This window comes from Balaenoptera physalus (genome assembly GCF_965194825.1).
Source record: "Balaenoptera physalus genome assembly, chromosome: 16".
NCBI lineage: Eukaryota > Metazoa > Chordata > Mammalia > Artiodactyla > Balaenopteridae > Balaenoptera > Balaenoptera physalus.
In genome coordinates, this window is record NC_138898.1 from 18,047,607 (window position 1) to 18,072,432 (window position 24,826).

The following is a 24,826-nucleotide window of genomic DNA, read 5'->3' on the forward strand; positions in this document are numbered from 1 at the left end:
TGTGCTTTGTACAATATAGGTACTCAGTAAATATTTGTTAACCGTCTGGAGTGGCAGTTCCTAGCAAGTGATTGGAAATATGTGGCTGTTGCTAGTGGGAGATCTCTAATGGCTTGGTAGCAGGGGGGATAAAAAAGAAAGAGAAGGTCAAAGCCAGGTTCCCAAGGAAGAAGGAAGAGCGACTGGCAGAGAGACAGAAAAGAGGAAATCAGAGGGATGGTGGTGACCTGGCATCTCATACACGTCACCATAATCCCTCGGCTCGCCCTACCAGCCCTTCACGGGCAGCAGCAAGACACGTTGCGGGGGAATTCACAGCCTTAGACAACAGCTATAGAAAAGGTGCAGAAGAAATCCAAAATATTATTATGTGATAAATAAACATGTAAAGCCTATAAATGAGCAGTTGGAATGGCATGAAAATTAAGGGTCTGGTGAGGAGAAAAATGAAAAATGTTCTCTCCCTGGGCCAGCTGGTTTGAGTTAACATTTTATGAGCAGCATGTGGATTCCAGCACCCTTGTTGAATTAGCAGCAGAATCACACATTAGTTTTAAGGCTCCGTCTCGAAAAGGAACATCGTAACGATTTTTAATTGGGGCTGATAAAAATGTAGCATTACTTGTAGGTTCCTGAGAGAAGTGAGTTGTGAAATTGGGTTTTCATTAAACCTAATGATGGAAAATTAAGTATAGTGAGTCTGGTGAAATGGGGTGTGATAAAAGGCATCACTTCTGCATTATCAGAGGTTAATAGGGAATAGGTGAAGTAAGCTACATTGGAAAAGGGAGTCCAACTAGTTGAATTAATAAACCTTGACACTCCCTTGGTTCCGAGTCTTCATAGCGTCATTAGCACCCGCATTGACATTATTACAAATGTTACAGCAATACAAGTTGCTAAATTTCAGACGCGTTTGTTTTCCATTCCAGTGTTGGTTTTGCTGACACCAAGTTTACAGTCTGTCTAGCAATGTGTTTAGAGGAAAATATCCATATTGGTAGCTATTTGGTTTTGGAAACACTTGGCATCTCACAAAAATTGTCAGATGCTCTTTCCTAAGAAGCCTATCTCTGCCAGGCAGCTGGTCTCCCAGGCAGCCCAGGTCCCAGGCCCATGGGTCTCTGAAGATACCTGTCACCATATATGATAGTGGCTTAGGTGGGAGACACTCACAGAGCTCCAGGCATTGACCCCGGTTCATCCTGTCCTGGGAATCATGAAGTGCAGCATCTAGAGAAGCAAACTCAAGTGCTCCTTTTTTCTCCATCCCCATGAGTGATATTCACTGGAAGGAGGCCTCATATCCATGGCAGCTAGGACGCCTACAAGAAATAGCGTGAGTCTTTAAGGAGAAGGAGTCTTCTTAAAAAAAAAAAAAAAAAAAAAAAAAAATCCTTCAATAGGGGCTTCCCCGGTGGCGCAGTGGTTGAGAATCCGCCTGCCAATGCAGGGAACACGGGTTTGATCCCTGGTCCGGGAGGATCCCACATGCCGCGGAGCAACTAAGCTCGTGTGCCACAACTACTGAGCCTGTGCTCTAGAGCCCGCGAGCCACAACTACTGAGCCCGCATGCCGCAACTACTGAAGCCCGCGCGCCTAGAGCCCGTGCTCCACAATGAGAGAAGCCACGGCAATGAGGAAGCCCGCGCACCGCAACGAAGAGTAGCCCCCGCTCGCTGCAACTAGAGAAAGCCCACGTGCAGCAACGAAGACCCAACACAGCCAAAAATAAATAAATAAAATTTTTAAAAAATCCTTCCATAGTTTCCCACTGGCTTGGAGATTCTTAGACATTCACACCTGTCTAGGCTGACCTCACACCATCTCTCACAGCTTTACCCCCATCGTATTTCCACCCTCTACCTCCACTCCGTCTTATCTTCCTTGCTCTTACCTGGATGTGCTTGGCTTTTCCAGCTTCTCTGCTCGTGCTTCCAGGGGTTCTTCCTGTCTGTCTACCCTACTAGACCATCCAGCCTTGAGGGTGAAACCTGTATTCTGTGCATTTCCAGTGTCTACCAGAGTCCCTGGAACAGAGTGGGGTCTCAGTAAATCTAACTCCTGATCACAAGGGTGTGATGGAGAAGGGAAGCTGTGCCCACATTTGCCAGCTCTATGTTTAAGCAACACCAGTGAAGATGTGTTACCTGTTACCTCAAATCCCAGGAGAAAAGTAAGCAGTATTTTTCTCATGCTTGTCAGAAAACTTGTGCTTACATCTCACCTAGGCCCTTCTTCCTGGTGCATAAACCTATATATTCTAGATCCTTCTGTTGGCAATCCTTTCCTTACTAGGAAGAATTTTGCTCATGCTGTCACATAGGAGGAAAGTTCACTTTTACATACAGAATCAATGTTTGGTGGATTATTGCGACAGAGAGAAACAAGCTGAAAGATACGTGGATTTTGAAAAGACGAGTTGCAGAAAATGAGGAATGTATGCTAAAACTCCCAGGGAATGAGTGTGGCATAGGCCCCGTGGGGTCTGCCTTGGTACCTTGCAGTGCCTGAAAACATCTGGGTGAGACACATCAAATCTGGCAGTTCTCATCTTATGCATGCCACAAACAGGAGGGTCTAGAGCATAGACTGTCCATGTCTTTGGGAGGAGGCTGGGGAGACCAAGCCTGAATGGTTCTGGATAAGACGAACTGGCCCTGAAAGATTGACAGTGTATGGCTGGCAGGGAGTTCATAGGGTAAGAAAGTGGTTTTACTGGTCTAAGGGGAGCAGAGGAATTCAAATTTCAACCTAAGCAGGCATCAGTTTTAAATTTATTGATTGATTGATTGCTATGTTGGGTCTCCGTTTCTGTGCGAGGGCTTTCTCCAGTTGCGGTGAGCGGGGGCCACTCTTCATTGCGGTGCACGGGCCTCTCACTATCGCGGCCTCTCTTGTTGCGGAGCACAGGCTCCAGACGCGCAGGCTCAGTAGTTGTGGCTCACGGGCCTAGTTGCTCCGCGGCATGTGGGATCTTCCCAGACCAGGGCTCGAACCCGTGTCCCCTGCATTAGCAGGCAGATTCTCAACCACTGCGCCACCAGGGAAGCCCCAGGCATCAGTTTTGAGGGTGGCCCAACTAGTAGGGAGCAGTTAACGCAATTCAGTGTGTCTAAAGATTATTATCAGGCGAGATTATAGATCTTATACCAAGGATAGATGTATGAAGGCGATGAGGCGTAGGACCCAGGCCTGGGAGAAGGAGCTCTCGGGACTGAAGGAGGTGGCTCAGGCTTCCCTACCTGCAAGGTAGGTTCAGCATCACTCCTGGATTAAGAGTGTTAAATTCTGGGGAAACTAGACAGTAGGCAGAAGGTGATCAGTGTTGCAGAGCCCATAGCTGGAGAGCAGCTGAGAGGGTCAGGGTCCCTGCTATCTACTGCGGATCCAAGACTGGCTCCAGTTCCTCCCAGTGTATGACCCAAAGGAAACAAACTAGTAGAGAAACCGGGTCACACGGGGATGCAGGCAGATGGACCAGAGGCAGACACATGGCTCTGACCTCCAGGGACCTGAGGCTCTCCTCACCTGCAGGCAGGCACCAGAGACGATTCCAGGTAGTCTGCTTCCTCACCAGGAGGGTGTTCCTTGTACCCATCCTGCCTGGCTTCTCACGGGTTCTGGGATTGGCCTGGACCTGACAAGCCTGAAGGAAGGACAGAAACAGGCAGGAGATGACAGCCAACCTGGAGCCTTGTCTTTACTCCATCAAGATGCACCCTTGAAACAGAAACGAACCAAGGGTTATTGTGTCACTGGCTTGTTTGTTGTTTTAATGTTTAAATCTACCGCCACAGCCATGCCAGGGAAACCGTGTTTCTTTATTCTTTCTGCAGTTCCCTGATCAGCTGAGTCCTGAGTTAGTTCCCTCTGCCCTCCAGAGGTCAACCTGGGGGAGGCACAGAGGACAGAGGACAAAACTCCTATAGGTGATGGTCTGTTCTCCCTCCTTCTCTTTGAAGCAGGTGGCAGCCGTGGGGAGCTCTCCCAGCCCACCCTCACGATCCAGACTCACCCCTACCGGGCCTGCGACCCCGTGGAGATGAGCTATGCCCGGGACCAGTTCCAGCCCGCCATCCGGGTGGCTGACCTGCTCCAGCACATCACTCAGATGAAGAGAGGCCAGGGCTACGGGTTCAAGGAGGAATATGAGGTAAGAGACCAGCCTGCGGGAAACTCCCTGATGGGCACAGAGGCTTCGTGGGTACTAAAGCTACTCAAAGTATGGTCCCCAGACCAGCAGCATCAACACCACCTGGGAGCCTGCTGGAAATGCACCATCTCAGGCCCACCCAGACCTACCGCATCAGTTTGGAGTCACACCTTCCTTCAATGGGAAGATATGGATAGAATGGCTCCGCCCCCATCCCACATGTTGTAGAAGAGCGAGCAGATCACCCCTGCCAGTGATTTTCAGCAGGCCTGCTGGCTCCTGGTCACCTCTTGCCTCGTTGTCATGCTTCTGTTGTGTTTTCAACACCCCCAAGTCAACATCGCATCTGGCGACTGCTGTCCTCCGTCTCTCTCTCTACCTGCTCCGCACCCCTGCCTTGGACATCCGTTACCTTCCTCCCCAGCGAGTCTCTAATGCCAAGGATTTGTGAGTAGCAGTTGTTGCTAAGGTTTAGGGTATCACAGAAGGATTGCAGCCGAGTACAGGAAGCACCTGAATACAAGTCCTCCTGAGGTGAGGCTCTGGTCACCAGACAGGTCTCTGTCCACTTCCTTTCCCAAAAGTTCCTTTTAGTGTCCTAAAATTTTCCTCTTTTTTTCCTCCTCCTTTTTATAGCAGCCAAGAAAAGAACTCCACTCCCTCTACTTTATTATGCAGAACAATTTAGCTATCTTTATCTCACTCCTTTTGTTTCACTCCTTGCCCTTTAGGCCTCACCTTTTACAAACAAAAGGTAGAAGGAAAAACTCATTAAGATGTTCTCCTGCACTAAAGAGCATCCGACCCCCAAGAGGAATTTTGCATCCCTCCTGAGCCTGTCGGAATCCAGCTGCAGGCAGCTTTGGAACCAAGCATCTCTTTCTTCTCTTTTCCTTTCCTCTCTCTACCTCTCCTCCATCCTTCCCAAAATATCTTTTGAGCATTTACTGCGTGCCAGGCTCTGAGTTATTTGCACTAGGTTTTGTTGTTGCGGTGGTGGTGGTGGTGGTGGTGTTTTTTTTTCTCACATGCATCATGTGGCCCAGATATGCTAGGTTCAGTTTCACTGTGTGCAGTGAAAATGCATTGACTCAGATACTACACATTTGGAATTCTTGATACTGCAGACTAAGTTTATCTCTCAGACTATATTCTGAGAAAGAGCTTACAAAGCAATATTTCAGAAGTTGTGTGAGGTCATGAAATTGTGCTAAATTTGGGGGTAGGGGGTGTCCAGACATCCAGATTCCAATACAACAAACTGCGTGGCCTATCGTTTTGCTACCTGAGTCTTAAAGTTCTTTATTAGTTGAATGAAGAGTTTGGATAGGTGATTACTAAGGGGCTGTCTGGTCCTAAAACTTTATGAGAGTATAAAACATGGTAGCAAGGAGAACATTTGACACAGTTATGCAAACAAAAACGTTTATGTCAATGGACATGAGTAATTACCAGCTCAGGAGAACCAGCAGTTAATTTCTTTTGTTTTGGTTTGGTTTTTTTGTTTTAACATCTTTATTGGAGTGTAATTGCTTTACAATGGTGTGTTAGTTTCTGCTGTACAACAAAGTGAATCAGCTATATGTATACATATATCCCCATATCCCCTCCCTCTTGCCTCTCCCTCCCACCCTCCCTATCCCACCCCTCTAGGTGGTCACAAAGCACCGAGCTGATCTCCCTGTGCCATGCAGCTGCTTCCCACTAGCTATCTATTTTACATTTGGTAGTGTGTATATGTCCATGCCACTCTCTCACTTCGTCCCAGCTTATCCTTCCCCCTCCCCGTGTCCTCAAGTCCATTCTCTACGTCTGTGTCTTTATTCCTGTCCCCAGCAGTTAATTTCAAATATGATCTAAGTAAAATAGTATTTTTCATATACTCAACCTATAAATTTTGGGAGGATACTGGGATAAGAGTTGCAGGTGATGGTCTCATCACCTCACATCCCTGGGTCTTATTTCCTAGGAGGTTGGTTAAATGATCCTGATCTCAGGGGGCCGTGGGGTCCAGCGGCTGGACCTCAGTCCTTGTCTTCTTTGAAAAAAGAATTCAGCAAAGAGACAGAGATTATGAAGCAGATAAAATGTTTATTAGAAGCAAAGTACGTGTGGAAGAACACACAGGCAGACTCAGAGTGAGTCGCACCCAGTAGGGGTGGCTAAAATTGCTTATATGAGGGCAGTTTTCCAGGTTGCCTCTGGCCAGTCATCTTGCTCGTGCCCATATTTGGCCTGACTCAGGGCCCTGCCCAATGTGCACGCACATCTTTCAGCCAAGATGAATTCTAGCGTGGGGGTTTCTGGGAGGTTGGCAGGACATATTATGGGCTGGTGCCCCCTCTCACCTTTGACCCCTGAGGATCTTTTCTGCACATGTGTGGTCTAGGATGTCTCCTTGACCACAGGAATGAGAAAAACGTGCTCGCCTTATCTTTTACTCAAGCAGGGCTCTGCTCCTGTCATTATCTTTATTTCGAAGTGTCTACAGGAGACTGTTTGCAGCTGCTCAGCCTGGGGCCCATCTCTCTCCTGCCTCAATCCCAACCCCTTAAAGTGTGGGGGGGGGGGGCATGTGTGTGTGCTCACACTCACTTGTGTAGATCTGTGCGGTGAGTGAATGTCAGGACAGGGTGTGTTGTTTGTAAAGTCGTATTCAATATCATGAAGGTTTAATAAGTCATTAGTCATAATATTTAATTTGTTTTAAAGTTTCAAATAGCATTAAGGGACATATGTGGCTTATCAGAAAGGGGGCCAAGTAGTCAAAGCCTGAGAAACACTGTTCTAAGAACTTGCAATCTAAAATTTGAAAACAGAAATACAAATACATTTGACGACTTTGGTGCATCTCCTTCCACAATGGTATCTTTTAAAAGTATCCATCCTTCTGTGGTGGGATTTGGATTGATTTTTTTTTTTCATTTATTTGTTTGTGCCTTTTTACATTTTCCAAATTTTCTAGCATGGAAATGAACTGCTTTTATAATGAGAGAGAAAACAATAAATGTTGTTCCATCATTTGAACTTCAACCAGAAATATCATTAAGTAGACTAGACTTGCCCTCAGTTAGTTCAAATTGTACTAATCAGTTAGCTTGAATGCTTAGCTTCTAGTTAACAGCATTTCCTGATTAACTGGAGGTTAATTGGAAAACGTTACTTCATAGGAGTCTTTCCACAATGTCTTTCCACTTCCTTAGACTATAGCTGGATATTGCTTTGATCATCAAGCCTCCTGTGATGGCTGGAATCTACATACTGAGCAAAGAATCACAAATCTACTTGAAGACTGTTTCCTATTGTAGATATATGATTCCTGGGTCTTCAATCCTACTATCAAACGCACACGCTATGTGCTCTGTTTGTTGCCTGTCACTCCCCTACCCTGCTCATTTTTTTCGTACAAATGAGTGGGTTTGACAAGTTGACATATAAGGGACCTCTCAGCTATAGCAAGCTGTGTCTTATAAAATTCACTTAAGTTTTACAATCACTTACAAATTTGCTCATTAAATATTTACTGAGTATTTACTGTTTCTAAGGACTGTTCGAGGTATTTGGGATACACCAGAGAACAAAAATGTACAAAGATCCATGCCCTCGTGAAGCTTGTGTTCTAGCAGAGGAAACCCAAAATAAACAATAGACTTAAAAATAAGGAAGTTATTATACAATAACTTACTTTATGTAATATGTTAGTAAATAATATGGTATGTTAGACAGTGAAAAACACTGTTTGCTGTGTTACAAACTACCCCAAATCTTAGTGACATTAAAACAACCAATTTACTGCGCTCACTGATTCCGTGGATCAGGCATTTGGACAGGGTACAATAGGGATAGTCTGTCTCTATTCCATGATGTCTAAAGCCTTGACCGGGAATGCTCTAAGGCTTGGGACTGAAGATCTGAAAGTGTCTTCACTCAGATAGCTAACAACTGGGATCTCAGCTGGGATTGCCAGCTGGAACACCTACACTCAGCCTCTTCCGGTAGCCTGGGCTTCCTCACAGCATGGCTGCCTCGGGATCACTGAACTTCTTACATGGTGGCGCAGAGCTCCGCGGGTGAGCCCGCTAGCTAACGAGGTGGAAAGTGCGTCACCCCTTGTGACCTACAGTTGGACGCCACACAGCATCACTCCTACCACCTTATATTGGTTATACGCAAACAATAACTGCCTGCATTCTAGGGGAGGGGAATTATTAGACTCCACCTCTTGATGAAGGGAGGTGTAGCTGCAAGATCCTAAGAGAGAATACGGAACAGGAGTATTGGAAAATATAATCTGTGGATAATACAGTCTTCCACAAGTAAGTACCACAGGAAATGAAAGAGAAGCACAAGGAAGGGAGATGGTATATTCCAGGGACATGAGGTGAAGGAGTTCCAGTATTCTACAGGCTGAAAGGGCAGTCTTTAATTAGAAGATGAGATTTGAGCAGAGGCATGCTGGAAAGTATCTGGAGGAAAAGAATCAAGATCAAGGGAGTAATATATCTGGCATGTACAAGGAGGTCAAGCGTGGTGTGAGTCCAGTGAACAAGGAAGAAAAGTAATAGAAGGTGCAATTGGAGAAATAAAGGGGGCCTGACCATATAGTGCCTTATAAGCCATTATAGGGACTTTGGCTTTTACTTTGAATGAAATGGAAAGCCACTGCAGAGTTTTGAGAAGACAAGTGATAATTTTCTGACATTATTTTGAAAGATTGATTCTTGCTGCTCTGTGGAGAATAGACAAAGGGAGGAAAGGGTAAAAGCAGGGAAACCAGTTGCGAGCCCACTGCAGTGACCCAGCAGAGAGACAGTGCTGACTCACCCAGGATGTGGCAGCGGGGGTGGAGAGAGGTGGCTGGATTCTGAATGTATTTTAAAGATAGAGCCAACAGGATTTTCTAACACATTACATGTGGCCTGGGAGAGAAAGAGAGGAATCAAGGGTGCCTCCAAGGCTATTACCCAAGCCACTGGAAGGATGGAGCTGCCACCAGTGGAGATGGGAAGGCTGCAGGTGGAACAGACTTGGGGATAAGGAAGGAATGGGGAGTTTGATGTTGAACTAAGATGTCTATTGGATATCTTAGTGGAGATGGAAAATAGGTAGCTGGATATATGAGTCTGGAATTTGGGAAAGAAGCCTGGACTGGGGAGAAAACTTCGGGAGCCATTGACACATAGCTGATATTAAAAACACAGAATTTCAACTGTGAGGTGTCAGAGCACTTTTCATAGACCAGGCATTGTACTGGACTCTAGAAACTGAGGCGACAAGATAAGAGTCCTTGCCTTCTGGGGAGCTTAGAGCTTATTCTTCGAGATGGGCATATAAACTAACTCACTATTTGGCAAAATGTCACAGTAGAGGTATCCCCAGAGTGCTATCAGAACCCTTGGAGGTGGGGTGCATGAAGCCTAGCCTGAGGATGGATAGCCAGTGGCTTTCTGGAAGACATAAAGCCTAAGCCAAAGCTTGAGAAATAGGAGGGAGCGTGGAAGGAGATGGGACTGAAATGTTAGTAGGGGCAGCCATGGGGTGTGGGCAAGGGGATTTGGATTTTATTCCAGGAGCAATGGGGAGCCACTGAAGGCAGCAGGATTTTTTTTTTAAGCTGGATTCGCATTTTAGATGCAACTATTTGTCGTAGGTCAGAACAGGGAGATCAGAGGCAGGTAGGCGGCTGGGACAGTAATTCAAGGAAAATATGGGTTTGCCTGAACCTGGAGACTGGGCCCCGAGCCTAGACAAGCCCACACACATTCTTTCATGTCGAGCCATAAAATCAGCTTGCTCTCTTTAGCATGTAAACTTGAACCTCTCAATGTATATATTTTAAGTTCGGTGACTTGAAATAATGCATGAATGGTCCTGAATTGAGAGTCAAAATGCCTAGATTTAAGCCCTGTCCCTTTCATTAACTATCTGGGTGACCTTGAGCCAGTTCCGCCCCCTCTCTGGGCCTCCATTTTCATATTTATGCAGTGGGCGTGAAGACATTGGCCAGAGTGATCCAAAGAGTGCTTCTGTCCATGATATATTGGGAGTCCCAGCGGGAGCCATTTGTCCAGGCCAGCTGGATCTCCCATCCCACCTGTAGCTCCACTGGACCCCGCTCTCTGGGGCTACCACCCCCGTAGTTATGTCTCAAGTCCTAGCAACCGTGATTGACCAGGGACCTTGGGTTCCTAAGAACTCAAGGAGGCCTGAGGCAAATTAACTGCACTTCCCATACAGATCTGAGTCTTAGAGGCTTTCGATCTTCACTGCACATGAGAATAACCCAGTTTTAAAAACACCAACAGCCAGGCCATCCTTCAAGACCAATTAAATCAGAATCTCTGGAAGTGGGATCCAGGGATCAGTATCTCCTAAGCTCTCCAGATGACTCTAATGTACTTTCAAGGTTGAGACGCTGGTCTGAGGAGACCCGTGGAGTCCCCGGCACGTGCCCTGCTTGTGCCCACAGACCCTTCCCCTCACCTGCTGTACTTGCTGCCGGTCACATCCGGTGCCCGCGGAGGCACGTGAGGACCCCGCACATCTGCCCTGCTATTGGACCACAGTCACATTAGAGTCAAGGGGCTTCTTCACGTGACCCTGGACTGCAGAGTCTTCCCTCCTCCCCCAGCCCAAATTCCCCCACCTTCCCCAGTTACAAACGAAAAATCCTAAGCATGCCGTCAAATGCTAACAGATGTTGGCTGGAGAGTGGGATCGTCTGTGAGTCCTAGAACGCCAGCCACTGTCACGGTCAGATGAGTATCAAGTTTGGGAAGGATGTGGGGCAATAGGGTGAGGTGACTTTGTGATGGAGAGAAGGAAGAGAAGCATGTTAATCCAGTCCAATCCAGGCAGCCTGTCATCCTAATGAATAGAACAAGCCCAGTAGGGAAACCAGAAGGTATTGGTTACTACAGCTCCATTAAGACTATTTCAGGCAACGAGGAACAGCTGTGAGGAATGTGGTGCAGCCTAATGAAGAGCAAACACTTGTTCATTTTCCAGCTCTGGGCAGACACGCCACGTGCATGGCTTGTGTGGGGTGAGGCCAGTGTTGCCCTCTTTCTCTTAGTCATCTAAGTGATGGTGGGCAGGCAGCCTCCCGATAGAGTGTAACCAAGGAGATGGATGCTTCAGATCTCCCCAGGTGCCCTCTTCTCTGCTCAGAGCCACCTGAGCAGAGACACAGAGTGGACCTCCAGCTTCTCCCACAATTTTTTTCTCCCCTCAGTTGGTAAAAGAGTCCCAGAACATGCCACTGCAGGTGATCTCTGAGAGATTCTGGTCCAGCTCCCCAATTTGCAAATGAGTGATTCTTGGGTAGGGGCGTGGGGAATTAGTGGCAGAAGCCCAAATCGTGAAAGGGAAAACCATGGTTGTTCTCCAACTCTGGAAACTCATAATGACCAAAATAGAAAGACTTGACTCTCTGCCTGCTCATCTCATTCCACTCACCATGGATTAAAATAAGGAGAAACTGGGCCTTTTCCAGAGGTGGCCAAAAGACATCAGGAACCATGTGGTTTCAGACTTGGAAGTTTTCCTAGCAAGAAAGAGCTCATGTACAAGAGACTATTAACGGAGTCCTTTCCTTTGAGCTTATTTTTATTTTTCCACTTAGTATTCTGTTTGTAACCCAGCAAGCAATATTTTCTGTTTAATTGGAATCCTCCCCAACCAAGTGAGCAATTTTCAGGTGGTACCATAGAAAAGTGTCTCAAGTGAGAGTCAGGACGTGGTTCTCAATCTGCTACTGATATGCTGGGTGGACTTGGACAAGACTCTTCCATCTCTGGGTCCATGTTTCATCTTCTGTGACATGTTTGACTACATAGCATGGACTCCTGAAGGCTGATAATATATGCCAGTACTTCATTTGGCCAGAAACACTTACTGAGTACCTTACACTGTGTAGGTTACTGGAGATAGTTAGAAAGATACAGAAAGAAAATAAAGACCCTACTTTGAAGGAAGCTCATGGTCTTACCACACCATGTAATCATATAACAGAACTCTAGTTAACATGCTTTGTAGACCCATGAGAAAGGGCAGTCCAGGGTGAATGCACGTTTTTGTTGTTGTTTATTTTTGCTTTTTGTCAGTTATTACTGCCAGGATCGATCAGAAGCTTTCTAAAAGATGAGGCACTGAGCTGAAGAAAAGTAGGAGGCTGGGTAGAGGAAAAGCATGTGTGACAGAGTGAAACAGAGGTTTAGGGGCTCAGAAACATAAGAGAGTTGAAATGTTGCAAGCCAGCTCTTAGACAGGAAACAAAGATGCCTGTCTATGAAAAAAGAAAAATCAAAATGAAACTAGTTGGGGAGAGAAATAGGAAGTTTTCACAGTTTTCCTGAACAGAATTAACAAGGTAAATCATGGCCTTTGACAGTCCACCCCTTAACTCTGGCTGACTTCAAGTTTAGGGGAGAGCTGTTGACCCAGAGGCACCCTCCCAGAAGCTCATGCATGCAGATGGAGAAAATGTGTGGACAGGACCAGAAGTCTGTAGCCTGGAATGGGACGCAGGGGTCCCCCAGGTCATAGGCTCAGAGATGGGAGGAATAGATGTACCCTAGTATGAGCTTTCCCATCAAACTACAGGCCTCTTGGAAGTAAGGCCAGCGTCTTACTCACCTCTCTTCTCTGAAGCATGTGGAAAATAGTATACTAAATATTAATTTAATTGATTTGCAGAGTACTGGTGAAAAACTTTATGGTTAAGAATAGTCCCATCAACGAAGTGAGAGAGTGGCATGGACATATATACACTACCAAATGTAAAATAGATAGCTAGTGGGAAGCAGCCGCCTAGCACAGGGAGATCAGCTCGGTGCTTTGTGTCTACCTAGAGGGGTGGGATAGGGAGGGTGGGAGGGAGATGCAAGAGGGAGGGGATATGGGGACATATGTATACATATAGCTGATTCACTTTGTGATACAGCAGAAACTAACCGTTGTAAAGCAATTATACTCCAATAAAGTTGTTTAAAAATAATAATAAAATAAAAAGAATAGTCCCATCCATTCTAAATGTAATAGTTTGCATCTACCAACCCTAACCTCCAGGTCCATCCCTCTCCCTCCCCCCTCCCCCTTGGCAACCACAGGTGTGTTCTGTAGGTCTGTGAGTCTGCTTCTGTTTTGTAGATAGGTTCATTTGTGCCGTATTTTAGACTCTGAGTCACTTTGCTATACCACAGAGATTGGCACAATTTGTAAATCAACTATACTTCAATTTAAACAAACAAACAAAAAATTGTGCCATCCAGAAATTTAAAAGGCAGTATTTCTTAAAGAAAGACACTGACACAGAAAGACGCTCACATCGTGGGCTGTCTCTGTAGGTGCATAGAGTGTCTTCGGAGTGAGTCTTCCCCAGGAATTTGCTGTTTCCAATCACTTTCCCGGCTAAAACAGTGGTTCTTAAACTGTGTTATGTGTCAGACCCACCTGGAGTTAGTAAAGAACATTGAGACACAGGCTCATGGATGCAGGACAGGGCCTAGGCCTCTGCATTCTACCAAATTCTCTAGAAAATCTGGATCCCTACCAAAGTTTGAGAACAGCTGACCTAAACTTTGTCATTTAAAAGAGATCTCGTAGCTTTCAGTGGGGCCTTTTAAAGGGTGCTTTGCGACTCTGTATGCAGATAGACACTCAACTATTCTGCTTGTTCCAAACTCCTGTCACAGACAAATACCCCCATCTTGCCGCCCTCCGATTTTTGACTCAACATCCCCAGCAGAACCCATAAATTACCATCTACTTAGTGACATGGCACACAATAATATTTGCTCTCCTGATGCCACTCTGAGTAGATGTCATTAGTCATCCTCTCCTGCCTTCTCTGTCCACGTTTATAATCCCTAAGGCGTGTGCTTTTCAGCAGAGACAGAGGCATTTGTTGAAAGCGTGGTCTCTGCCAGGGCCACCGCTAACTCATATAGCACCTTAGAGTGAAACAGCAAAAGGTACACCTGTCTCAAGATACTTGACTTTATCACCTTGCAGAAGATGTTCATAATATATACAGAAACCTGTCATGCCTACCAGATGAATGGTGCTCCCTTAGATTTGGTGCTCTTGTGTTGTGCACAACCTGTACAGCCATCCGTGGTAGCCCTTGCCATCCACCAGCTAGCCATGGTCTTCAGTAAACATGGGTATTTACTGAGCTCACGGACCTCAGTTGAGACCAGACCTTAGGCTTCCAACCGCCCATAAAACTCCTTCTCACTCCCTTAATACTGCATCTTACCTGTGACCAGGTTGTCCCAGTTTTCCCGGGATGGTCCCAGTTTTAAACGAAAGTTCTACATCCCGTGAACCCCTTTGGTCTGAGGCAAACCAGGAAGGATGGTGCAAGGAGCCCCCCTCTTTTGTCTTGTGACAATAATCTGGATGCTTCTGCTCAGTAGGAGGCAGAGAATGAATTCTGGGGGTGAAACAAGGGGGCTGGATAGCATATCCTTGGGATGGAAGAGTCTGAACACCTGCCATGTGCCAGGCATTGGGTTAGGTGCCTACAGGCATTATCTCAGGTAATCACTAATCATCACAAAACTCCATGGGGTGAATTTTTTTCATTTTTAAATTTATATGCTGCAAAATTTATTTGGGGGTCGCAGGGTATACAATTCTATGAGTTTTAACATGCATAGAGTCACATAAACACCAAAACAATCAGGGTACATAAGAGTTCCATTGGCAAAAGAATTCCCCATGCTGCCCCTGTGTAGTCAAATCCTTCCCGCACACCTAACCTGAAGGGTGTATTATTGACTTAATTTTCAAAAAAGTTAATTGAGACTTGGAGTGGTAAAATGATTTGCAGTAAAAATATCCAAACACTCTGGTCTGTCTCCCTTTTGCAAAGCCCTGCCTTTTCCCTCTCAAATGCACGGCAAGAGATGTTTCTTGACGAGAGAGATGTGTGAAAGACCCAGGTAAAATGGCTCCTCCTATGTGAAGACTCCCTGGGATCTTGCCTGCATCAGGAGAGTGCAGTGGTGGGTGGGGTCACGGGGAAATCCTGGCAGGCCCACAAGACCTCACCTGAGCGCCACACCTTCCCCATCCACGTGATGTGTCATTTATATTCTCTCAGCTCTGTAGAGCCTCCCTTCAAGTTCTAGAACACTCCAAGCTCATTCCATCTCAGGGCCTCCACACCCATCGTCATCCTGGAACATTCTTCCCCCAGCTCTTGCCATAGCTGGCTTCTGCTCATCATCTGTTTTTCAGCTCCAAGGTGTCAACAGGAGGCCAGCAGAAATACACCTGGAGTTGAATAAGCTGGATTTAGGAACTGTGGGAAATCTCAGGAAGAGGGTGTCAGACAGGACTCGTAGGATGCGAGCTGTGTTAGGTGATTTGGGGCTTTGGTCTGGATTAGACACCAATAGGAAGTGGGAGGATTGGGTACCTTAATAAATCTTAACTATTAGAAGGGGGCACAGGCTCAAGGCTACAGCTGAAATCGGCAAAGGAGCAGCATCGCTCACGTGAGCCAGGATAGGAGGTGGGTTGTTGGTTGTTTTTTGGGTTGTTTTTGGCTTGGGCAGTATTCCTGTTTGTGTTTGGATATGACTACAGAGTGGTCTAGTTTTAGCCTCGCTCCATCCTGGTCTCAGAGGAGCTTTGTCTGGTGTTGGCATTCTGTGAAATTGTTTTAAGTTCAACAGGAAAACACCAAGGTCCAGCTGGGAGTGCCAAGCCAGCTCCTGGAAGTCAGGGGCTGCACTTTTCCTTCTCAAATGCCACCTTTTCGAAGAGTTCTGCCCAAGCCACCTGACCTAAAGTGGTGCCTTGTCCAGAGTCACTGTCTATCCCAGGACTTTGTTTGTTGCCTTCGTAGCACTTGTTTTAAACAATAATTATCTTGTTTATTGTTTGCACCTTCCCACAACTAGGACATAAAGTCCACGAGATCTTGTCTGCCGTGTTCATTGCTATTATTTCTAGGACCTAGCGTAGTCCTAGCACCCAGCTGGTCATTGGAAAAAGGAAGGAAAGAGAGAAGGAGGAAGGGACGGAGGGAAGAAGGGCTCACTTAATATGCATTCTTGGGTGAGTCATTTCATGTTTTCAGACCTCACTTTGCTGATCTGTAAAGTGAGGCAATAACATTCTCAAAAGATCCTTTCAGATCTGCCTTTTGAGGATTCTATGAATACCACAGCTCAGACCTCCAGAGATGCAGACATCCCCCAATACACCTTTTAGGACTTAAAAAAAAAAAAGAAGTGAAAAATGACTGCCTTAGAAAAGCAACACTGTGGAAGAGTTGGAAACATTTCCACACTAAGAGAAGAGTGTAAAAATAGAGCTCAACATTCTAAGGAGAAGAGAATGAGAAAAGGAAAGCGGAGATTGATAATGGATGAATATAATGAGATGGCAATTTTGGTTTCAGAAGAATGTGATTAGCTCCTAATGACTGCCACCGTTCCCTGGTCAATCTACTGTAACTAGCCACTAATGCAAAAATAATCCCCCTCGGCTGGCTCACTTTGAAGACGGAGATGAGACTCCCTTTCATACTTTTACCCCCTCATATTTTTTTCCTTCCTGAGATTATCCCCTATTAGGTGGCAGCTCCCTAAAAATGGAGAGGGATGTGTGATCAAAGTCTGCAAACTAAGGGGTCATTACCACTCACTCCTGGGCTGCTGCATGAGGTGTTGCCTCTCAGCCTTTGTCAACATCATCACAGCCCCCGGGGCCCACACATTGTCCTTCATCCCCCACCAGGGGGACACAGAGGCTCCGAAGACTGTGCCAGGAGCCTGCATGATCTCCCACAGAGACGTGCCACTCATCACAACTATCTAGGATTTTTCAAAGGATATCTTCGCACTGGGTTTATCCTGAAGAGCATGGCCTGGATGTTGAAAGGACTCCCAAACTGTGCCATTTCAGGACTCTGAGGGTGGACAGGGGCGTTCATTAAACTTCTGCAGTATCGTGGTGCAGGGGGTGCATGCATACTCTGTGGGGCCCCGTGGATCAGGGCAAAGGCGAAGTACATGGAGGCAGAGTAAAGAAAGAAATGCCCAGGGGGTCTGTCCAAAAGTGAGGCGGGAAGCTTTATGGTGTAGTGAGCTCTCCATCACCAGGGGCATCCAAGTCTGATGGTATCCACTTAACAGATGTTAGGGATCAGCTTATCAGCTGCCTGGAAGGCCATTGTGGAAGGGAGCACAAACAAATTATTTTCAAGGCCACTTACACCTCTGAGATTCCAGGATCTTTGCCTCTGTATGCACAGAAGCCATCTCACACACTATTTTTTTTTTCCATCTATCTATCCATTCATTCATTCAAAAGGGGTGATTCAAGCACATACGAAATACAAAGCCAGTATTGGGTTATGAAGATACAGACATGAATAAGATGCTACCCTTTACCTGGAGTAGCCCATCGCCAGGTTGGAAGACAAGACATTCAAATTATCAGATGTAAAGGAGTCCAGCTAATAATAGAAGTGACTGACTAGCTGGGGATGCAGTGGGATAGTGGGAAAGTAAGCACGGAAGGTTTCACAAAAGAGAAGATGCTTGAACTGGGTTTTGAAGGATATGTAGGAGTTTACCAGCCAGACTCAGGTGGAAGAGAATTTCAGGCAGAGGGAACACTGTATATAGTCAGTCTCAGAAGTCTGTAACACCTGAAATTGTCTGTGGCATTGTGTTTAGTTGCTAATCACTGGAATATTGTTTTAAGGGTAAGAAATGAGGCTGGAGGGGCATATGGGGTGAAATCATTAAGGACCTTGTATTAAAGAGTTTGGAATTTATACTGAAGTGACAATGGCAAGGGGAGTAACTGGGTCCTATTCACATATTAGATCTCTCTGATTATACAGGAGAATGGATTGGAGGGGACAAAACCAAAGCAAGAGGAGACCTGTGGGAAAGTATTTCTCCAGGTAAATTCACTATTTGCAAGAATCATGGCTGCACATTAGAATCACCTGGGGAGCTTTAAATATTACTGATGCCCGATTAGACTCTGATTTAATGGTCTGGGGTAGAGCCTGGGAGTTTTAAAGCTTCCCCAGACAATTCTAATGTTCAGCCATTACAAAACTTTAATCTAACTGTAACCTGAATCCTGGCACATAATGAGTAGCCAGCAGATTTTTTTGCCCAAAAAATGAGTATGAAAACATTCAGAGGGTGCTATTCTCGGTTTCATAGCACTTTAGGTGGATATTAGATGAATAGTGGCTTTTATTACAGAGGGTTTCAGGTAGAAATCCATCCCCAGAATATCAGCTTAAACATCAAGAAGTCTAATGCTACCACTGAGACAAGCCCTTCCCACCCCTGCAGAGAACCAGGAGTATATAGGCTTGGCAAGTTGCCTGAAAAGAGCTGGAGCTACCTGGCTCGGGTGAGAGGATGAGGCCAAGGGCTGGAATCTGGGTTCTAAGAGTTCCATGCCAAAGCACGAACCATTTGTGGTCTACAGATGGTCTGCACTGGTGGCAAGAGGGATGCAGGGAGATGGTCAATTATAATGAGTAAGTACAGGATGAGGAGGAGAAAAAGGAGAGACAAGCCCTCCATTTGCAGAACGAGCACTCTTCTATCTCCATAGCACTTTTTCACACTCAGATTTAGGGCAGAGCCTAGAACCTGTTTTGCTTCTCCTCTGGGGTACCAGTCTAAGGGTTTCTGACACACAAAGAACAACATTCTGATCAAGTAATTGCCGGGAAGGCACTCTATTACCCCGGTCTAAAACCCTGGGCAAAACTAAGTTAGAGAACATGGCTTAGCCTAGGCAAGGACCTCTCACCCCATCTTCATTCAATCTGGTATGACTAGGTAGTAGAATGGGCACCCATTCTATCTACCCAACCACTGCACAGATGAGGGGCATGGTCATGCTTCTAGAATAAAGGTCAGCAAACTGCAGCCACAGGCTAAATCCAGCCCAACACTTGTTTTTTGTAAATCAATTTTTAGTGGAACACAGACCTGCCCATGTGTTTGCATTGTGTCTAGGATCGTGTTCTCTCTACAACAGTGGAGTTGAGTATGGGTAGTTGGAACAGAGACTGTGTGGCTTACCAAGCCCATGCTGCCTATTATCTGACCCACTACAGAAAAAGTTTGCCAACTCCTGCTCTAGAAGAGACATGGGAGATGTCTGGCTTGGAAGAGACATGGGAGACCGGAAGCAAGAAAGGGGGAATTACGCATGGTCTGGGCTTTGAATAGACAGTGGTCCTGCCTGCCTATAAAACATTGCCCACTGAGTGGCTGAATTTCTGACCAATCAGGTTACAGACTTCTCCTTGCTTAGGATGTAGACCTGGTAAGAAACAGGTGGGCAAGGCTGGTGTATTAAGATGACTGGAAGATCCTCTCCCCTGCACTGCTGACAGGGAGCTATGTAGACTGAAGAAGAGGTAGCAAATTCAGTCTCAGAAGTAGTGCAGGGGCCATGAGCAGGGCATCCAGCCTGTTCTACCAGAGACAGGGTAGGGGCAGTAGTCAAGATGTGATCTGACATTCATGCTTCTGCAGCTTTTCTAAAGCTGTTCCCACTCCCTGAAATGCCCATCTTCCTTCTCTGTGAGATAAGTGGCTGCACCCTCCCCAGTGTTTCCATAACACTTGGCTCATAACTCTGTTAAATCACGTCACATGGTTGTTTACTTGTCTGTCTTCTCTTAAACTGATGAGTCCCATCTCTTCCTTCCTTCTAACTCGGACTCTGAACCTCTATGTCCAACTTCCTGCTCAGTATCTCAGCTTGAAAGTTGACTAGTCATCTCAAACATGCCTGCTGCTGCTGCTGGTTTTTTATTGTTTTGAACATGTTTAGAAGCAAGTGCTGTACACGGTTCTAAGTATTCAATACTTTATGTACCCAGAACACAACATTTAATTCGTGCTTTCCCAAACCTGTTTCTCCCCCATCTGTTTCTTCTCCATCTCAATGAAAGATGTGACTCTCCACTCAGTTCTTTAACCAGTCAGCCTTCATCCTTCTCTTTCCTTCATAGTCCACGTCTGTAGTAGATGTGTTGGTGCCCTGCCCACATCCCCTCCACACTCACTTTTCCCCTGTATGCCTACCCAATGCCCGCCTCCTGCAAGCACCTGTGACTTTTTGCCTGAGTACTTCCTTAAGACAAAAGAATATGCACACCTTGTCTACAGAGCATGACAGAAGTGCCAAGGGATTTCCTAAGAGTTGTCCTCAATCAGTGATAGATGGGAACTGGGGGATAAATACCCCAACTCCCTTCTTCCTCCGGGAGAACAACTCTGAGCCATGAGATGGGCCCATGGGATTAAGCCTCAGGTGCAGTGGTTATTTGTTCGTTGATGTACCCCTGTATTGGCGTTCTTCCCTCGATTGTCTGACTTTTCCCACTCTCCCACCCATGAGCTCCTTAGGATTGCCTCCCAAACAAATCTCATACTAGAATCCTTGTTTCTGAGGCTGCTTCTGGGGGAAAACCAAAATCTGCAATATTCAACTGAACATCCTAAAAAGTAATCATTTCTCACCACATCCACTGCACCATCTTGGTCCAAGGTACTCTCATTTCTTGGCAGGACTATTGTAACAACTTCCTAACTGATCTCCCTGCTTCCTCCCTGGGCCTCCTAGAGTCTCTATTCCATACATGAGCCAGAATGTGCTTTGTAAAACATAAATCAAATTAGCTAACTGCCCTGCTCAAAACGCTCGAATGGTTTCCTATCACACCTAGAATAGTACCCAACTCATTACCAATGACCACAATGCGTTATGAAGCCTGAACTCTCTCCCTGCCTCTCCAGATGCTTTTGTCACTGCTTTCCCCACCTCATCCTTGAACATGGTCATTCGGTTACCACCTTTGCATCCACTGTCCTCTCTGCCTGGAAAACACTTCCCACTTTTCTTGGCATGACTGGCTTTTTCACATCATGAAGGAATTAGCTTAAATGTTACCTTCTCAGAGAAGCCCTCCCAGACTGTGCAATCCAAAATAATTCTCATGCACGATCACTATACCTCTACCCTGCTTTATTTTCTTCACAGCATTTTACACTATTTAAAATTATAGATGTTTGCTTGCTTGTTTGCTGCATCTCCCAGTCGACTGAAAGCTCAAGGAGGCTTTGTCTATTTCACTGTATCCCAAGTACCTAGAATAGCACCAGACACATATTAGGGATTCAAATATCCATCAAGTGAACGAATGAACAAATGCCTCCCCTACTGCACCAGATTTGAACTCATGACACACAAAGGACATCAATAACATTTGAGTCCCTGAACAGGTGAATAAACCAGGGAGGGAACAAGTCTGTGTTCTCCCCAGGCCCCATCCAAGAGCACACAGTCTTTTGCACTGTGTGAGCCATCACAGTGGGTCTCGTTTTCCCCGTGGACACCCAGATAAAGCTCCTATCTCAAGCCATTCTAATCACTCTGTCCTTTTTTTCTAGGCCTTACCGGAGGGGCAGACAGCCTCGTGGGACACAGCCAAAGAGGATGAAAACCGCAACAAGAATCGATACGGCAACATCATATCCTGTAGGTGACCTTCTGGGAGGGCTCCAGGCTTTGGGAACACAGACGAAAAGTGGCTATCACTATTATTTACCTGGAATTTGTTACCAAATAATCCCTTGATGTTTCCAGATTTGGGTCCACATGCTAAGCATGGAGCTCTGTCTCAGCCTCCCTGCCATCCCTGGCCTGGATAACAGAGCATGGCTGATCTCAGCCAGAGCGGGCAGGCCGGGAGCTGGGTCCAGGCACAGTAGATGCAGGAAACCTCTGAAGCTTGGATCTTGCCCGCTCAAGAATTCTTCAGGTCGGGGAGGAAGCCCAGCCACAAGGGTATTCCCAGCAGGCCCCCTCTGCAAAAAACCCATCATGGCAGCATCTTGGGGTGGAGAGCAAGGTCCAGCCCATGAAGGAGGGGCTGAGAACACCTAGGTGAGAGATAATGCTATTCCAAGGAGGTAGAGTCCCAAGCAAGGATAGGTGCTCAGAAGGAGCCGGGAACTCTGGCCTGCACCTGAGGGTTTGGACCAGCTCAGGGCTCAAGGGAGCCCAAGGTTACCCTGTTCACACAGGAGGTAAAGTTTAGGGCATCACGACTCCTGCCAGACCCCACTGCTGGCTGGGGCAGGGCCCTACGGTGAGTGCCTGCCGCTCAGGGCCAATGTCGGCATGAGTGTTTGGTGGCCCTGAGCCTGCAGGAGAAAGCTTGTTTTGTGTGGAGCTAGGGGAGGCGTGGAAGAACATTGCCTTTTGCTCAGCAGTGAGCTCTAGCGTTCCTGGAAGCACCCCCTGGTGTGTGATTTGATGAAAGCAGTGGCACAGAGTAGTTCGGGCCCTCTGGAGTCAGACTGCCTGGGCTCCTATCCCAGCTGTGGGGCCCTGGGCAGGTGACCTGACCTCTCTGAGCTTCAGTTTTCTCGCCTTTAAAGTGAGGAAAAGAATAAAGATAGGACGGTTGAAAAAAGGTTCGTAAAACCCTTGGCACAGTACCTGGCACCATTACTCATAGCCATGGAGTTACTTTCTCAGGGTCACTGATGAGCAGTGTGGATACACCATCCTCCTTATTTTAAGCAAAATTCACTGAATACCCGTGTGGGGATGTGGAATAAGCCAGGTTGGGGCAGGGAAGCATAATCAGATGTCTATTTTGGAAGGATCACCAGGGCAGCTTATTGGGAAGGTGGATTTGATTGAGAGAGGCTGGAGGCAGAGGGACCACTTAGGCTACTGTAAGAGTCCTAGCAAGGGACGAGGGGGCCTGAACAAGGGCAGTGACAGTACTTGTGTGGGACCCTGCATGATATTCAGTGCTGAGAGGAGAGGGAGAGAGAGACTGCCATAGAACTACACACCATACACAGTTCTCACACAAGTATGATCATTGCCAAATACTGGTGTGCACAGCCTTCTACACAACATAAATACAGAGGACAAACTTACCTCACACGAAATGCCAAGCACATACTCTGATTAGAACAGGAGTCAACAACAGCCCCTGTCTGCCACGGCACAGCCAACCTGGACCATTTGACATCTCACCAGTTGGGTACGAAGCATCCCTTGGTCTCAGTTCTCAGAGTAACCCAGTTCAGCCAAAAAAAAAAAAAAGAATCCTGAATAACAAATTATTTCTAGCACAGTTCAGTGTTTTGTTTTGTTTTCTTTAACTGTCTAGACATTGCCTAAGAAAAAGCTTAGAGGAAGAAAGCGTAAGATACAGGCAGCTTGTAAAGGAAAAAAGAGGCAGAAGTTTTAGCTTAGCTGTTTCCTGTGCTGATTTAGAAATCGGCTATGAATAGGAGAACTAATCAGAAAAACATTTATAATTTGTCTCTTGGAAGAGAGTAATGCAGGCAGCAAGATTTCTTTAAAAAAAAAAAAAGATTTCTTGCAAATGTAGTGTTGGAAAGATACATTCAAAGAGTCAGGAAATGTGTATGAAGACCTATGATGTGTGGGCCTCCTCTGAGCCTGGCCCTGTGCTGTGCACTGGGACACTCAGTCTCTGCTGCCAGGGAACTCGCATTCCAGGCACAGGTTCTGCTTGCTCTGACCGTCCTGTGCTTGAGCACCATCGTGTACTAGTGCCCTTAAATACCTGGTCACTTGTCTGTTCCCCATATCAGATGGTGAGTTCAGATGGGATCCACTAAATTACAGGCTGTTAAGACCTTGTGTACTCACTCTAAGCCTTAGTCTTCTCTCTGTAAAATGGGTATAATGATGCAATAGTATAATAGAAAATAATAATAGAAAAAATAAACAATTAGAGCACAATAAAGAGACCCTGTCCCTCGAGAGACAAGGGCATCCAGGCCGGGCCAGGTATCTGGTCCAAAGCCTGAGGAGCCAAGGATGAAAGCCTTTGTATCTTTCTGGATGTCCCACTGCCCACCCCTTGCACTCAGCATCCGTGCCCAAGCCATCATCAGATCTCACCTGGCCTCTGCCCACCTTCTTCCTGGTTGTTCCACATCTACTTTGGCCCCCAAATGTATCCTATCTGATCTCTAACAGAAGCCAGAGGGACCTCCTCAAAATATGAATTGAAACATGCCATTGTCCTACAGAAAACCCTTCAAATGGCTTCCTTCAGTGTTGAGCCCTTCTTTTCCAAAGGCCCTCAGCCCTCTCTCCATCGCATTTCACACTGTGTCCTCTCCACCACAGTCTCCTCGGTTAAGCCCCACCGGCCTTTCAGTACCTTGAACTTTACCTGCTCATCCGTGACACAGGGCCTTTGCACATTCTCTTCTATCAACATGCCCGTCCCTCCTCTCTTTGCTCTGCTAAGTTCTACTTATTCTTCAGATCTTAGCTCAGGTATCACTTCCTCAGGGAATTCTTCTGACCATTATAATTTGGTCAAAACCCCATTATTCACTCCGAGAGCACAAGGCATGTCTTCTCCTTAGTTCTCGTCACTATTGTGAGTTGAGAGCATTTGCATGACTGTCTGTTGGCTGCCTGATCTCCTCACCAGAATAGGAGTCCTGCAACAACAGAGCTAGGGCTCTCTTGCACTCCTGTGTCCCCAAACCTGGCTTATGGCTGGTGCTCAGTAGACAGGACTGAAGGTTGGAATTCACGGACTCCCTGCAAGGCCCCAAAGGGCTTGAGCCATGGGTCTCTCCCTT

At 46.4% G+C, this 24,826-nt stretch overlaps 1 protein-coding gene and 1 long non-coding RNA gene across 15 annotated transcripts in view; one reads left to right on the forward strand and one right to left on the reverse strand.

Annotated features, from left to right (window-relative positions):
- Positions 1–24,826, forward strand: part of PTPRT (protein tyrosine phosphatase receptor type T) — a 1,093,164-nt gene that overhangs the window by 994,762 nt on the left and 73,576 nt on the right. For 9 of the 14 annotated variants that reach the window (XM_082430071.1, XM_082430082.1, XM_082430078.1 and 6 more), the window contains 2 exons: positions 3,967–4,157; positions 21,623–21,710. In XM_082430071.1, the coding sequence (XP_082286197.1) occupies positions 3,967–4,157; positions 21,623–21,710 (279 nt within the window). The remainder of the gene's footprint in view (positions 1–3,966; positions 4,158–21,622; positions 21,711–24,826) is intronic. The other 5 variants (XM_082430079.1, XM_082430077.1, XM_082430085.1 and 2 more) reach the window with 1 other exon arrangement.
- The window catches only part of LOC309645405, a 925,297-nt gene that overhangs the window by 361,686 nt on the left and 538,785 nt on the right, over positions 1–24,826 (reverse strand). The gene's annotated exons all lie outside the window — the stretch shown is intronic.